The sequence below is a fragment of the Epinephelus lanceolatus genome, chromosome 4, assembly GCF_041903045.1.
Source record: "Epinephelus lanceolatus isolate andai-2023 chromosome 4, ASM4190304v1, whole genome shotgun sequence".
Taxonomy (NCBI): Eukaryota; Metazoa; Chordata; class Actinopteri; order Perciformes; family Serranidae; genus Epinephelus; species Epinephelus lanceolatus.
The window spans coordinates 3,496,214-3,513,179 of record NC_135737.1 but is presented as its reverse complement, the minus strand read 5'-3'; the positions used below and the strand labels follow the sequence as shown (position 1 = coordinate 3,513,179).

Below are 16,966 nucleotides of genomic sequence, written 5' to 3'. Positions count from 1 at the left end.
TTTTCCACGCTGCTAGAAAGACACCCCAGAGGATAGATCACTTAGATATAGCTCCATCATTATTCAAAGTCAAGAAAGATTGTATTTTATTATGTTAAAAAAATAATTAAAACATTTAAAAATTAAGGAAATTTCTCTGACATTTCTAATTTTTTCTGCTGTATAAAAAAAATACTGAACTATGACACCACTGTACCATAATGAAACCAAACCTTGAATTCAGTGAACAGTTTCATGCCTAATATTTGGGGTTTGAAAATCACTCCTAATAAAATTATTTCCATCTCAACTGTTGTTGGGGTTGCTTCAAAATAACAAAAAAATGCTACATATCTTAAACACTGTAACATATTTTTTTTACTCCTTGCATTTTAAACGGGTCTCATGTAAAACTGTGTGGATACAGTTTCAACAAATATGACAAAAGTTACTATCATGAAAATTACCTACTGTACTTTAAAGGATAGGCTCACAATTTTTTATTTTTAATATCATAGTACAGGTACACCAAGCATTCATTAGTGACTTCCCATTATCAGAAGACTGGCTTTTTTCAGTGTATGGTATAGTGTATCAACTTAGAAAAGACACTAAATGGCTAGCAAATAATATTTCTCTGGACAGATTATTAACATGAGTATGAACATCTACATGAAAACAGACTTGCCTAAGTGGACATGAAATATATGCAAACACAATAATTCAGAGTGTTTTGGGAACTCACAGTGTGTGACACCAGCCAGGGTCTGGTAGAAGGTGGGTGTGTCGCTGTCATCTGTGAGTGTGACACACACTCCTCCAGACAGAAGCCATCTGGATAAAGTGAAGGCTTCCTTGTTCTGTAAGAGCCAGTTCCTGAAGCGCTCATAATTCACCTTGTCACCCTGCCACAACACACAAACAGACAATTACGCTGTTAGTCTGTCAAAGCAGATAATGATCTGCATCTGTAAGTCTCTATCTGACTGTGAACCTAGAGTACATGTTCCTGTGTATGTGCATTTGGCAGGAGCAGGGTTTTTTAATGAGGATGGGATAGTTGATGAAACGATTAGTCAATTAATCCATTAGAGTATAAACTGTACATATATATATATATATATATATATATATACATATATGTATGTGTGTGTGTGTGTGTGTGTTTGTGTGTATATGTACATACACATATGTATACACACACATATATACATATACAGTGCCCTCCAAAAGTATTGGAACAGTGAGTCCAATTCGTTTACTTTTGTTGTAGACTGAAAACATTTGGGTTTGACATCAAAAGATGAATATGAGACAAGAGATCAACATTTCAGCTTTTATTTCCAGGTATTTACATCTGGATCTGATACACAACTTAGAAGATAGCATTATTTGTAATGGAACACAAAATTTTTAGGTGAGCAAAAGTATTGGAACATATAAACTTAAAATAGATTAAAGTGAATGAGACTTAATATTTAGTTGCAAATCCTTTGCTTTCAATAACTGCATCAAGCCTGTGACCCATTGACATCACCAAACTTTGGCATTCTTCCTTTGTGATGCTTTCCCAGGCTTTCACCGCAGCCGCTTTCAGTTGTTGTTTGTTTTGGGGGGTTACTTCCTTCAGTCTCCTCTTCAGCAGGTAAAATGCATGCTCTATTGGGTTTAAGTCTGGAGACTGACTTGGCCAGTCTAAAACCTTCCACTTCTTGCCCCTGATGAACTCCTTTGTTGTTTTGGCAGTGTGTTTTGGGTTGTTATCTTGCTGCATGATGAAGGATCTCCCAATCAGTTTGGCTGCATCTTTCTTTAAATTAGCAGACAAAATGTTTATGTAGACTTCTGAGTTCATTTTGCTGCTGCCATCATGTGTTACATCATCAATGAAGATGAAAGAGCCTGTCCCAGAAGAAGCCATGCAAGCCCAAGCCATGACATTACCTCCACCGTGTTTCACAGATGAGCTTGTATGTTTGGGATCATGAGCAGATCCTTTCTTTCTCCAAACTTTCGCCTTTCCATCACTTTGGAAAAAGTTAATCTTTGTCTCATCAGTCCATAAAACTTTTTCCCAGAATTTTTGAGGCTCATCTCTGTACCTTTTGGCAAATTCCAGCCTGGCCTTCCTATTCTTCTTGCTAATGAGTGGTTTGCATCTTCTGGTGTAGCCTCTGTACTTTTGTTCATGAAGTCTTCTGCGAACAGTAGATTGTGATACCTTCACTCCTACCCTCTGGAGGTTGTTGCTGATGTCACTAACAGTTGTTTTAGGGTCTTTCTTTACAGCTCTCACAATGTTTCTGTCATCAACTGCTGATGTTTTCCTTGGTCTACCTGTTCGACGTCTGTTGCTTAGTACACCAGTGGTTTCTTTCTTCTTCAGGACATTCCAAATGGTTGTACTGGCTATGGCCAATGTTTGTGCAATGGCTCTGATTGATTGTCCATCTTCTCTCAGATTCACAATTGCTTCTTTTTCACCCATAGACAGCTCTCTGGTTTTCATGTTGGTTCCACCTCTAAATGCAGTCTGCACAGGCAAAACCTATCATACTCAATCTGAAACTGAGCTCAGACATTCAGTGCTATTTATTGTTTGAATAATCAATGTAATTGGGAGACACCTGGGCAACAAAACACACCTGTCAGTCACATGTTCCAATACTTTTGCTCTCATGAAAAATGGGTGGGTTCAAACAAAAGGTGCTATCTTCTAAATTGTGTATCAGATCCAGATGTAAATACCTGGAAATAAAAGCTGAAATGTGAATGAAATGTTGATCTCTTGTCCCATATTCATCTTTTGATGTCAAACCCAAATATTTTCAGTCTACAACAAAAATAAAGGAATTGGCCTCACTGTTCCAATACTTTTGGAGGGCACTGTACATATATATATATATATATATATATATATATATATATATATAAAATATTAAAATTAATATATATATATATAATATTACAATTACAATAATCTAACCTATAGGAGATAAAAGTATGCATCAGCACCTCCATGCTGGCCTGAGAGAGAAATGGGCAGACTCTGGCTATATTCTTAAGGTGGTAGAAACCTACCTTTGTTATGTTTTTAATATGTGGAATAAAACAGAGCTCAGAGTCAAAAATCACACCCAGATTTTTTACAGATTGTTTTAGTTTAAAATCCTGTAGTTTTGGTAAAAGTTTCTCTCTCTGGCCTTCAGGACCAATGACTAAAACCTCTGTTTTGTCCTGGTTGAGCTGCAGGAAATTCGCTGCCATCCATGACTTTATGTCTAAAATGCAGTTAAAAAGGGCAAAGCTAATGTCGTGCCTCTGATGACGTCCCCCAGGGGAAGCATGTAGAGATTAAAAAGAGTTGGACCTAAAATTGACCCCTGGGGGACCCCACACTTTATCTCATGGGTTCCTGAGGAACATGTATCCATACTTACAAAGAAGTGTCGATCAGTAAGGTAAGCGACAAACCAGTTAAAAACAGTACCAGAGAGGCCGACCAGGTGTCTCAGTCTATTTAATAAAATGTGATGGTCGACTGTATCGAAAGCGGCGGTTAGATCCAGTAAAACCAAGACTGTGAGTTTATCTAAATTGCACCTGATTTTGTTTAAAATCTTTTAAAGGGCTGTCTCGGTACTGTGGTTCATCCTAAAACCAGACTGATACTTCTCTAAAGTGTTACTTGTATCTAAAAAATAATTTACTTGGGTAAAAACCAGTTTTTCTAAAATTCTGCTTAAAAATGGTAAGTTGGATACAGGCCGATAATTATTAAAAATGTTAGGGTCTAAATTGCTTGGGGCTTCACCACCACCGTTTTCAAGGAGGTCGGGAAGACACCCGTCTGAAGAGAGCAATTCACCATGTACAGTAGCTGTTCCTCAAAGAATCCATAAAACGTTTTAAAAAACGGTGTGGGAATTGGGTCTAAAAGGCAGGTTGTGGGCTTTACTTGGGAGAAAACTCGACCAAGTGTCCTCGCATCAACCAGGGCAAAACTCTCCAGTGTTTCCTCAGGTAAAAGCAATGATCCAGGTGTGTCGACAGTTAAAATCTGTTGAGATAAAAGACTGGATCTGATGTCACTGATTTTACTTCTGAAGTGGTCTGCAAAGTCCTCACAAAGGGCATTGGCTGTTGTCTTAGGCGATCTGTTAAAATTACTGTTTGTTAAAATATCAATTGTGGAGAAGAGGAAATTGGGATTGTTTTTATTGTCAGAGATTAGTTTTTTGAAGTGGGAAATTCTTGCCTGTTTGATTGCGTTATTGTAGGTTTTGAGATGTTGATGTAATAATTCGTAGTGGACTGTTAGTTTTGATTTTCTCCATCTCCTCTCAGCACTCTTACAGTATCTTTTCAGTTGTTTGATTTCCTGATTTCTCCAAGGGGGTGTTGGTTTTGTTCTAAAAGTGGAGCCACTGAGTCCAGCGTTGACTTGAGTTTGTTGTTAAAATTGTCCACAATAAAATCACAGGGTGCTGGTAAAATCTCTGCAGGTGTGCTCTGTAAAATCTGGACCTCCTGTTGGTTAAAACTGGTGATGTTAAAAAACACACAAAAGTGGTCGGACACAGCCAGGTCCACAACAGAGGACACACTCACGGACAGGCCATAGGTTATGACCAGGTCCAGGGTGCACCCTCTGCTGTGGGTCGGCTGTGTGATATGTTGTTTAAAATCCAAACAGTTTAAGAGGTTTAAAAATGTGTAGATTTGAGCATGATGCTCAAATGATGTGTAACTGTTAAAAGAAACTTAATTTGAGGACATTATGGTTTTTGTTACTGATGCAGTTCCGCCTCCCTTTTTTTAGACAGCATGATTATTGCACAGGTGTGCCTTAGGCTGGCCACAATAAAAGGCCACTCTAAAATGTTCAGTTTTGCTTTATTGGGGGGTCTGGGGGGATCAGAAAACCAGTCAGTATCTGGTGTGACCACCATTTTGATTTCAAAAGGCGCTTTTGTACTCTATTAACAAGCACAATAACTCACTGTACTGCCAAACTTTGCATCATGTCTGTGGAGGTGGCTCCATGTGGGAAACTTACAACAATAGCTGTTTTATGAGCACGTGACAAACACCTCTGTAACGATGAAAACAAACTTAACATGAGCCAGAGAGATCATGGAATGGAATGTTGTGTTTTTTATAAAATGAAATGGCCTAATAAAATCAATCAATTGATGAGGGTGCAATTATCAGTCTGTAGCTTATTTGCTGCGGTCATTATGTCCAAAATGAGTTAACAAGACATTTGACTAGAATGACTGTAAATGCTAATATGCGTATTCATGTGGTGACAGACAGGCTGTGGTGTTTGCTGACCTCACTGAAGCACTTTTTGACGGAAGCAGGAACTTCTCCATCCAAGACCTGCAGAACTGCTTCTATATCTTCCCGAGCAGCATATCCACCCAGATCACTGGCAAACAGGCTGAAGAGGTCTGTGACAAACACACACACACACACACAAACACACACACACACACACAGTGTCAGAAAAGATTTCAGCTTTGTCACAGGAAGGCAGGACTCTTGCATGTCACATCAGTAAGGACAGTAGAAGCTGCAATGTCAATAACTTCCTGATGGGTTAGCTTGCCTGCAAAACTCAACCACAGCTATCAGAAAAATAAGAGGGGAAGAGAGGAGGTGGAGGCCACAAGAAGGTGCATTTTGGCACAAAACATCCAATCTCAGCCCTTAAAATTATGATTTGCGCACTTTTCATGTGTGAAACATAGATTGTACTTTGTAGTAGGGCTGCAACTAATGCCTATTTTTGATTTATATCTATTCGAAATATCTAATTAGGCTATGTGTGTGTGTTTCATCCCATACAGTCTCTAAGAGCATGAGACCCCAGGTAGACGGGCTCAGGGCAGTAGAAAGAGGCAGCTCAGGAGGGTGACCAGATGCGCAGAGCACCTCAGGAAGTCAGCAACATAGGCAGGGCCACAGGATGGCACAGAGTTTGGCAAAGAAGTTGCACCCCTCTGGAGGATGGAGACGAGACCCAACTGGAACACAATCATGGAGATGGGATCCCACTGGAACCCAATCATGAAGATGAGACCCCACTGGGGGATGATCAAGGAACTTAAGATTAGGAATGTCAGTTGGTAGCTGATGATCCGGCTGCAGGTTGGACCCATGGAGAGCCAAGCAGGAGGCTGCTGACAGGACAGAAAGGCAGGAGGCTAACAGCTGGAGAGCAGAACTGGAATCTAGTGAAAGCAGGGAACCAGGAAACTGCTGCAGCTCAGCAGGGACTTGGGAGTGCTGCAGCTGGGCAGGAACTAGTGACTGCTGCAGATGGGCAGGCATTGAAGACTGCTCTGCTGCAGCTTGGGAACCAATAGCAGTTGAAGCTCATCCTCAGTGGATCGCTGTAGCACAGCAGGAACAGGTGTCTGCCAGACTGCCCACTGGAAACGACGAGCAGGTGTTGGCTGGATCACAGACTGGAAACGAGGAACAGGGGTCAGCTGCATTGCCGACTGGGAACCAGGACCAGGTGTCAGCCAATCGAGGTTCATGGATAAAACAATTGTTTTTTTCTAGTGACCCATTATTAGCTTAAGCATGTTTACATTGCATATTAGCCTAGCTGCTAGCGGACTTTTTTTTCCCTCTTCTCATTGCTTAACAAATTGCATGTGACGTTATCATTTTTCTTTCTCATCATTGGTTTAAAGGTACGGTCTGGAGGATTTTCCAGTTGCTGTTTGTAAACACACATTCAAATTTGGCCCCTCCTATCAGGCTCAACTCTCCCGGGTGTACAGAGCCCGGAGGTACGGAAGAAGGCTTCACAGAAGAGGTTCAGGCAAGGCTCGCGCTGGTGCACGCTCGGACAAGCTTGGGCACGGCGCCTGCGCTCTCTCATTGGCTGGGGAAATCTCCGCCCAGAAGCGGTCTGAGCTCACAAAAACATCAAAATACAGTTAAAGGGCAGGAGCTCTGCAAACAGAGTCACCACCACACGAGTAGAAGCCCATAGGTGATGATTAAGCAGGATTTCATTTGTATATGTCTGTATTTTGTTTTGTTTGAAAATCCTCCAGATCCTACCTTTAAGTCACTACATCTCCCGAAAGAACAACACAGTTGAATTTCAGTCTGCATGCACCTTTTTTTCAGCCGAACATCACTGAAACAGAGACGCTAATGTTGCTGTAGTGAGAAGTTAACAGGATGAGATGCCCAGCCAGGCAGGTAATGTTACATTGTGTTTTATCTCCTAATGGCATTGTTTACATTCTGTATGTGCTCTGTCTATTGACCTATTTTCTCCAAAACTGAAAATATTTCCACACTGCTGATTTATTCCAGAGTAAATAGGGTTATCCTCATTGTCTTTCTCTTGGCTGTTTGCCATCTGCCTGGCTGTTTGACAGTGACACAGACTTTCAAAATAAAAGCATATCCTAAAGATGACAATATGGATCAATGCTTTCACTTTGAATTGATAACATTGGATCGTTGATCATTACTCGATATATCGATGCAGAGCGACGGATCTTCACATCCTAGTCACATTCAGGTGCTCTTGGGATACTTAAGGTGTTCTGTGCTTATTCCATCTTGTGAAGGGCTCATTGTAGAGTTGGGCGATCTTGTCCATATCCTATTGTCCTATCGTCATCTAGTGAAATCGCCGATGAACGATGTCATCGCGGGGGGGCGGGGGGGCAGGGGGTCATTACTCGTCACCGCTGAATCGTTCACCTATAGCATCTCTTTGGCATTTGAGCAGCTTTATAAAACTCTTGAACATGTAATGGCTCCTTAATTAGCAAGTTGACTTTACATAGACGGCATATCTTTTCAATTTCTCCTGACATTGTGTTGTTTGGTTTGTTCACCGCTCCGCGACATGCGCATTAAGGCCCGAACATACTTGGGCGGAACATACGCGGAACGGATTCCGCGGAGGTCCGCGCGGACTCAAAGCGGAAGTCCGCAAGCCCTGTGCGCGCAAAGCTCAGATTTTACGACTGCGCACCAGTGACTGCTCGGCATGTATTTTTCACATCGCAGGGATTTTTCACGGACATTTTTACAGGAAACTACAACGCGGAAGTGTGCTCGACTATGAAAGCCCGAATGACTGCAGACATTCCTCGCGGAGTCCGCTCCGCTTATAGTACGCCCGAGTATGCTTGCGTCGAGCGGGTGGAGGCGTTGATCTCCCCCCCTCCTCCCCCCACCCTCTGCTCTCTCACTAAGCAGCCTCCCTCTGTCTCCTCTCACTCAGCCTCGTTCAGCCTCGATCTCGTCAGCATGCTCCACACACGCTCTGTCTCCCCCCCACACCTCGCAATTGCATCGTCATTTAAAAAAGACATCAACAACAACCCTTGTGAAACAACCCTTCTATTGCCGATGGGCGATCGGATCGCCCATCGGCACAACCCTAGCTCATTGCATGAGTAATTGTTAATCAAACCTATTTTATTAAAAATGAATACAATACAAGTACAATAAAGTAGCCGACTGGACTTGTATGAGTAGTTGGCTGTTTGGTCTGCAGCTGGTGCTTATGGAAGGCTCTGCCACAACCCAAAGATATTTAGTTACTGTTATAAAGAAATAAAGAAACCAGAAAATATTTATATTTAAAAAGCTTGAATCAAAGACTTCTTTTTTTTCTTAAAAAAACAAACAAACAAACAAAACAAAAAAACAACTGAAGTAATTAAAAACATAAAGTTATAGTATCACAAAATTATCCAGGAGACTCATTTATGTTCACAATATGGAAAAGTGAGGATATGATTAAAATAAATCTTTTAAAGGAAACTACAAAAATGCAAAATAGACTGCATTTACACAACGAGCGCTTTTACAGTCTTAGCGACCACAAAACCCTTTACACTACAGGCACCAGTCACACAATTCACATACATATTCGTACACTGGTAGCTGAGGCTACCATACAAGATGCCTGCTCTTCAGATAATCATTCACACACATTCAAACACCAGCAATTTGGGGTTCTAGACAGCAGGGGCTAGGGATCAAACCACTATTGACTGGTAGACAACCTCTTTACCTCCTGAGCCACAGCCACCATGATTACTACATCAGTGGAGCTGAGGTGGAGGAAGTTTTAGGTTACTGGGATTTAGCATCACAGAGAACCTGACATGGTCATGTCACTTCACCACCCTGGTTAAGCAAGCTCAGAAACAGCTGCATTTCTTCAGGAAACTTAATAAGACTCAAAATTCCATGCCATCCTCCCATGCCAAGTTCTCGTCAATTTTTACAGAGGAGTAATAGAAAGCATACTAACTGAAAACATTACAAACTGGCATTGTTATCCACCATAAAAATTGTTTGGTTTTTCTTGTGTAGCATAAAGAGACTACAATGTGCATTTAGTTGTGCAACACTGTGTTGTGCAATGACAATTAATAAACCTTAAACCTTGGAGGAGAAGTTCCTGGATAATCTTACTTTTGTAACTTCAATATAGAGACAGGATATATGGATGGATATATGCACTTCAAAGTGAAGTATAGGGGAAAATATTTAAAATCTGCAGGTGTAACTGGCAGTTCTAGCGAAGGATGAGGGTTTTCCTGCATGAAATCCAACTTACTCATGCCACTACTAAAAAAACTTGAATTACTGCCACATGGTTGTATACCACTTCGCACCAGTCATGTTTCTCTTACAGTTTACATCCATGTCTGTAAACACATGTATGCCTCACACACATTTTCCCTCGGACAGCACACACAGATCTATACAACCAGCACAGTTTCAAGGTGGACACCCAGGAGTCATGTCACCAATTCATTATCTGACTAAATGTCTCCCCTTCTGTTCCTGAGATATGACACTGAATAATGGCCAGAAAAGTTTTATGCAGAGAATTATGATGTCACATTTAAGCTGACCTTTGACCTTTTGATTATAAAAAGTCATCATTTCATTATTTCATCCTCATACACATTTGTGTAAAGTTCACAGTGACCCTGACCTTCAACCACAAAATTCTAATTAGTTTATTCTTTGGTCCAAGTGGACATTTGTGTCAAATTTAAAGAAATTCTGTTAAGGTGTTCTTGACATAACGCATTCACAAGAATGAGACAGATGCTAAGGCCTCATTTACACCATAAGCGATGCGGTCGCGAAACGGTCCACAAGCGTAGCAGTAGCACACGTGTATTCACACCAAAACCGAACAGACGTGTCTCACAGCAACTACTGCTGTCCCGTCAAAATACAAACCACACCTGAACAGTTGGTGGCGGTAGTGCACCGTGTTTGCAAATCTCCAATAAACCCTAAAGAAGAAGTGAGTTTGGACCCAAAGCCCAGGTTGGACAGGTTTGCACGCAAGTGGTTATTCCTACGCGTGGAGAATTAATATTTAGCACCACAAACGTCTTTGTCTGCTTTGTATTACTAGCCTTAGCACAAAAAGCCCATTCGTCTCGGTGCCTACGGTGGCCAAGAGAGGTCACAACACATGCAAACACAAGTTGTTTTGTTGAATACAGAAACCATTTGCTCGCAACTCGTCTCTTCTATTTTCGAGCTTGCTCGCGAAAGCAGCACGACTCGAGCAGCGTGTAGAACGGATGCGGTGTGAATGCTCTAACCTGTTAACATGCTCGCCGAAATGAAAACATGTGTAAACAGTGAACGTTTGCGAGCGCTACATGAACGCATCCCTTGCTGTGTAAATAAGGCCTAAGTCAGACTGATCTTGACCTCTGACCACCAAAATCCAATCAGTTCATTGATAAGTCCAAGTGAACATTTGTGCCAAATTTGAGGTGTAGGGCTGTAGTCAACCAAAGAAAATCTTGGTTGACTAAAGTCGCACATAATCTTCAACTAATTGATAAGTCGTGGGAAGAAAAAAAATCTGCACGTTAGTTTTACTTCTGCAGTGGTGTGCCTGTGTCACTCTGCAGTTACACCTCCAAAACACTAGTCGGCGGTGGAGGACTGTGTTAAGTGCTGTAAAGTTTATTTAAAATCAAACTTTATTTATATAGTTGATTCAAAACACACATTAAATATGTCTTAATTGAGACAATTTCAAGTACACAAATTGGCTTCACTATAAATCGCAGAACTGACAGACAAACACTTGTCTTTATCTGGACACATTTCCCCCACCAATACAACATGCTAACGTTATTAGCACAAGTCTATGGCATTTTACATTGTATAAATTGGCCTAGCGTCTAGCGATCATTTCCTCTTCTCATATAAAACCAGGGACAACAGCAACATTTAGCAAAGGTAACGGCACATGATTTGGCTCCATTACAACTTACAACATTCACCGACAAAACAACTGTCTTATAGGACTGCACGATTAATCGTAATAAAATCGTGATCTTGATTCATATGCATTTTTCAATGACAGCGATTCTGCCGGCCCCACCCATGCCGGGAGTCGGGACATCATCTGCATAAAAACAAGCGCTCCCAACGACGTAGCGTTATACCACGTGATGCAGAGCGACAGCCAGCTGGCAGTTTGGAAAGCAGCGAGATAAGAGGGAAACACACTGCTAACTGTAGCCAGAGATACCCCACCATAGGCTTATCCAATGTTAAGAAAACGGTTACTCTTCCTGTCTCCTAAGTGGGCGTGGTTAGCTCTCCCTCCAATCAGAGCCTTGAGGCGTTCTTGAGATTACGTGTTCACAAAGATGGGACGGACGGACAAAAAATGGATAATTTGTCCATTTCCATATGCGTCACATGGAACTAAAGACACTTGTAAATTCTGCGGTCTGCTTCCAGTGAACAGAGCAAAAATGAATTAGATGGCTCTACTTCAGCTCAGACAGCCGTGTCAAAAACAGTGGTTCAAGTGTGTGGAAGCCCTTTGAAAAACAGCATTAAAGGCCCAGTGTGTAAAATGGGTTGAAAACAGTGACATCAGTGGTCAAATTCTAGATTGCAGGGCTCACTCGCTCACCCCTCCCGTTGGGTAAATGACGGTGGCCTCATAGGGACAAAAAGCCTTGCGCACGACTTTTTCAGGAGTAGGTCTATCTAGCGACGAGGTGAATGTTTATTTAGAAATCTAAACCATGTTACGATATTGTAATGAATCCCTCACGAGCAGGAGACCAGAGGAGCGTTCGGGAAAAAGGCCCGTTTATTTGAGCACTCCAGAAACTCCGGTAACACTCCACTCCATCCCAAACTCTGACTCTTCTAGTGTAACAGACACACTTCATAACTTTACACACATACTCGTTTGCCATAATGAGTGGGGACCCCCCTCCCCTCTCTGCTCCGCCAATCTCCAGCCCGCACACTGACTGACAGCGTAGCCGGTAACAGAGCTCAGCTGTTTATTTAGCCTAGCAATATCTCCGGACTATAGTAGCTGTAATGGACGACTTTGAACGCGATTTTGAAGAGTTTCTTGTAGCGGACACAGACCCAGAGCCATACCTGTTTGAGCCGGAGCATACAGATGAGGAACTCCATGTGTTTGATACTGAGCGGGTGAGAAGAGAGGCTGAATGCACAGAATGGGATTCGGTGCTACTGCTACCATCGCTGGGAGATATATCACCAGGAGGAAAAGCGCCGCAGAGAGTGCATCACAAGGAGTGAAGCTGCGTCTTCTTTTCCTCGCAGATGACGGTTCGGGTTCATTCTCTCCTGTTGCGTGGTAAGTGTGGTCCATTCGCAAACTTTATAACTAAAAAAACTTTTCACTACTCTCTGTCGACGAACTACTAACACACTCTGCTGTTTCTTCCTCCTTCTTCCTTCCTTCCGCTGTCTTCGTTGGTTCATTTGTACACGCGAAACGCATTCTCTGGCTGGCTGGATTGTCCACTCGGTCTGCCGTACATACATGGCGGCGCAAGATGGCGACCTCTCTAAAGCAAGGCCCTTGCTATATATATATATATATATATATATATATATATATATATATAAAAGCATAATTATAAGGCTACGAAAACCAAACAAATTTTATATTATAGCGATCATACACTTGTATAAACATATTAATGGGTAGAATATTCAGATTCAGATTCAGATTGACAATAAACCATGCCAAATATTACACACTGGCCCTTTAATTAAGATTAACAAAAGAAAGAAAGAAAGAAAGAAAGAACGTTCACTTGCACTAATATTAAGACAACAAAACTCTACACACAGAAGAGCAACACACACTTCCTGTTAACTCATTCCAAACAACTTACACTTGGCCTTCTCCTCATCCCGTCCTCTGGTCAGAAGCACCAGACCCACAATCAGATTATTGAAGTGCAGCCCTTTAGATGAGCCTCCAAATGAGGTGTAGATCACCTAAAAGTAATAAAACACACAGGGCAATGTGAAAAAATAGACAACTTAATAATCACCTCATGTTCACATTGTCTGCAACATGATCAACAAGTTAGCAGAGGTCCATTTATTCACTACAGTGCTGACAACAGGAACATGTATGGATGAGCAACGAGGCTGTCAGCTCAGACAATTTTACCATCAGTGGTCACCAGTGAGTCAAATTACAGCATTTTCTCATTTCCATTTCATGTGTTACACAGACAGTATAAAAGGTTGACACATCATTCACACTTGTAATATCTACAAACGAATAAAGCAGCCATGCAATTAAAACAATCAAAGCTTAAATAATATGAAGCCCATTATGAAGTGATGTACTAACAATGAGAGGCTTTGAGTGAGGACATATCCCTTTACCAAAACATAGTTTACGCTTTGACAGCAGAAGGGGGGGTGGGGGCACTGACAGATGAGTTATGACGTGGCGTATCACACTGGAAGTTTTCATCGTTGGTGATTACACATGCTTTTTCATGAATTATGTTTTGGTTCAAGTACATTATTGGAGGTTGGCTGATTCTCACGGATAGACCAGTGGTATAATCTCTGTGACAATACAAAGTGTTCATATATATATATATATATATATATATATATATATATATATATATATATATATATATATATATACACAGTCAGGTCCATAATTATTTGGACAATGATACAGTTGTCATCATTTTGGCTCTGTACACCACCACAATGGGTTTTAAATGAAACAATGAATACCTGCTTAAAGTGCAGACTCTCAGCTTTCATTTAAGGCTTTTTTCAAAAATGTAGTATGAACCGTGTAGGAATTACAACCATTTCTTCACACAGTCCCCCAACTTTAAGGGCTCATAAGTATTTGGACAAACTAACATAATCATCAATTAAACAGTCAGTTTTAATACTTGGTTGCAAATCCTTTACAGTCAATGACTGCCTGAAGTGTTGGACACCTAGGCATCATCAGATGCTGGGTTTCTTCCCTGGTGATGCTCTGCCAGCCCTTTACTGCAGCCGTCTGCACTTCCTGCTTGTGTTTTGGGTGTTTTGCCCTCAGTTTTGGCTTCAGCAAGAGAAACGCATGCTCAATTGGATTCAGGTCAGATGATATGACTTGGCCGTTGCAGAACATTCCACTTCTTTGCCTTAAAAATGTCTTTGGTTGCTTTTGCAGTATGCTTCAGGTCATTGTCCAACTGCACTGTGAAGCATCGTCCAATGAGTTTTGAAGCATTTGGTTGAATCTGAGCCGATAATGTAGCCCCAAACACTTCAGCTTTCATCCTGCTGCTCTTGTCAGCAGTCACATCATCAATAAATACAAGACAACCAGTTCCACTGGCAGCCATACATGGCCATGACATAACAGTACCTCCACCATACTTCACTGATGAGGTGGTGTGCTTTGGATCATGAGCAGTTCCTTCCCTTCTTCCTTCTCTTGTCTTCCCATCATTCTGGTAGCTGATCTTTGTTTTATCTGTCCATAGTATGCTGTTCCACAACTATACAGGCTTTTTAGATGGTTTTTGACAAACTCTAATCTGGCCTTTTAAGGCTAACCAATGGTTTGCATCTTGTGATAAACCCTCTGTATTTATTCTAGTGAAGTCTTGTCTTGCTTACAAGAGCATCAGGATGAAAGCTGAAGTGTTTGGGGCACCATTACCTGTTCAGATTCAACTAAATGCTTCAAAACTCATTGGACGATGCTTCACAGTGCAGTTGGACAATGACCTGAAGCATATTGCAAAAGCAACCAAAGTCATTTTTAAGGCAAAGAAGTGGAATGTTCTGCAATGGCCATGTCATATCATCTGACCTGAATCCAATTGAACATGCATTTCTCTTGCCGAAGCCAAAACTGAGGGCAAAACACCCAAAACACAAGCAGGAAGTGCAGACGGCTGCAGTAAAGGGCTGGCAGAGCATCACCAGGGAAGAAACCCAGCATCTGATGATGTCTATGGGTCCAACACTTCAGGCAGTCATTGACTGTAAAGGATTTGCAACCAAGTATTAAAACTGACTGTTTAATTGATGATTATGTTAGTTTGTCCAAATACTTATGAGCCCTTAAAGTCGGGGGACTGTGTGAAGAAATGGTTGTCATTCCTACACGGTTCATACTACATTTTTGAAAAAAGCCTTAAATGAAAGCTGAGAGTCTGCACTTTAAGCAGGTATTCATTGTTTCATTTAAAACCCATTGTGGTGGTGTACAGAGCCAAAATGACGACAACTGTATCATTGTCCAAATAATTATGGACCTGACTGTATATATTTTTTTTTAAAATGTTTGTGGGTATCTGTTACTATGTTAAATGTATTTTATGTTGCTCCGAACTTGAATCAATCCAAATAAGACTGAATAGAATGTACACTCTGTTTGATGTCACATAAACTACCAAAGAAAGGCCTAAAAATGGCCCACATAAATATATGTAGTATTAAAAATAAATTAAATGAAGTGGAGGATATACTCGTGTCTAATAATTTTCATATTTTAGCTGTGTCTGAAACACATTTAGATGCTACTTTTGAGGACACATCCTTGATGACAGAGGGGTTTAATATTTATAAGAAAGACAGAAATGCTTATGGAGGTGGGGTTTGCATTTATGTGCTGCGCCACCTACCTGTAAGAAAAAGGCAATGCAATCTGATATTGAAGCTCTCTGGTTGCAAGTACATTTAAAGCATCTTAAACCTATACTCATAGGATGTGGTTACAGACCCCCCAGTGCTAATTCTGAATATCTAGACAAAATATGTGAAATGTTGGACTCTGCTTGTAGTACCAATTTTGAATTATATTTTATGGCAGATATGAATTAGACTGGAAGTCTTTGTCCTGTCCAATGAGAAGGAAATTAACAGATGTATGTGCAGCTTCAGGGCTGTCTCAAGCAATAGATAAACCAACAAGAATCAGTTTTAATAATGATGGCAAAAGAGTAGCAACTTGTATTGATCATCTCTATTTAAATACACCTGAGATTTGCTCTAAAGCTATATTTATGCCTACAGAATGTAGCAATCATAATTTAAGTTTAGTTTAGTTTAGTTTATTTACTTTATTAATCCCCCTGAGGGGAAATTCAATGTTGCTTGAAATTCAACTCTTGCTTGTCAATTACACACAGGTCCGAAAGACACACACATGCACAAACAGGACCCATACATGCACAAAGTAGAGAGATGTCAGAGTGAGGGGGCTGCCCTTGGTGAGGCGCCCCGAGCGGTTGGGGGGTTCAGTGCCTTGCTCAAGGGCAACCCGGCAGTGCCCAGGAGGTGAACTGGCACCTCTCCAGCCACCAGTCCACGCTCCATATTTTGGTCCGGACGGGGACTCGAACAGGCAACCCTCCAGTTCCCAACCCAAGTCCCTATGGACTGAGCCACTGCCGCCCTCCAAATTGTAACAGTCAGGAAAACAAAGGTGCCAAAGGAGGGTTTGTTACACCCGCAAACGTAATAACAGCCCACAAACGTAATAAACCACGAACGTAATACAAATCTGCAGCTTTGAATGTTATAATCCCGCAAATGTAATAAATTTCCCACAAACGTAATAGCAGCTGCCTACTACAAACGTAACACACAATTTTCCGCAAATGTA

At 41.2% G+C, this 16,966-nt stretch overlaps 1 protein-coding gene across 9 annotated transcripts in view; it reads right to left on the bottom strand.

Annotated features, from left to right (window-relative positions):
• The window catches only part of usp32 (ubiquitin specific peptidase 32), a 232,654-nt gene that overhangs the window by 170,095 nt on the left and 45,593 nt on the right, over window positions 1–16,966 (bottom strand). For all 9 annotated transcript variants that reach the window (XR_013490937.1, XR_013490932.1, XR_013490935.1 and 6 more), the window contains exons 3-5: window positions 13,209–13,314; window positions 5,317–5,435; window positions 725–884 (exon numbers count right to left, since the gene is read on the bottom strand). Coding sequence is in view for 3 of the 9 variants with exons in the window: in XM_033630986.2 (XP_033486877.1) it covers window positions 725–884; window positions 5,317–5,435; window positions 13,209–13,314 (385 nt within the window). In the remaining 6 variants the exon portion in view is untranslated. The remainder of the gene's footprint in view (window positions 1–724; window positions 885–5,316; window positions 5,436–13,208; window positions 13,315–16,966) is intronic.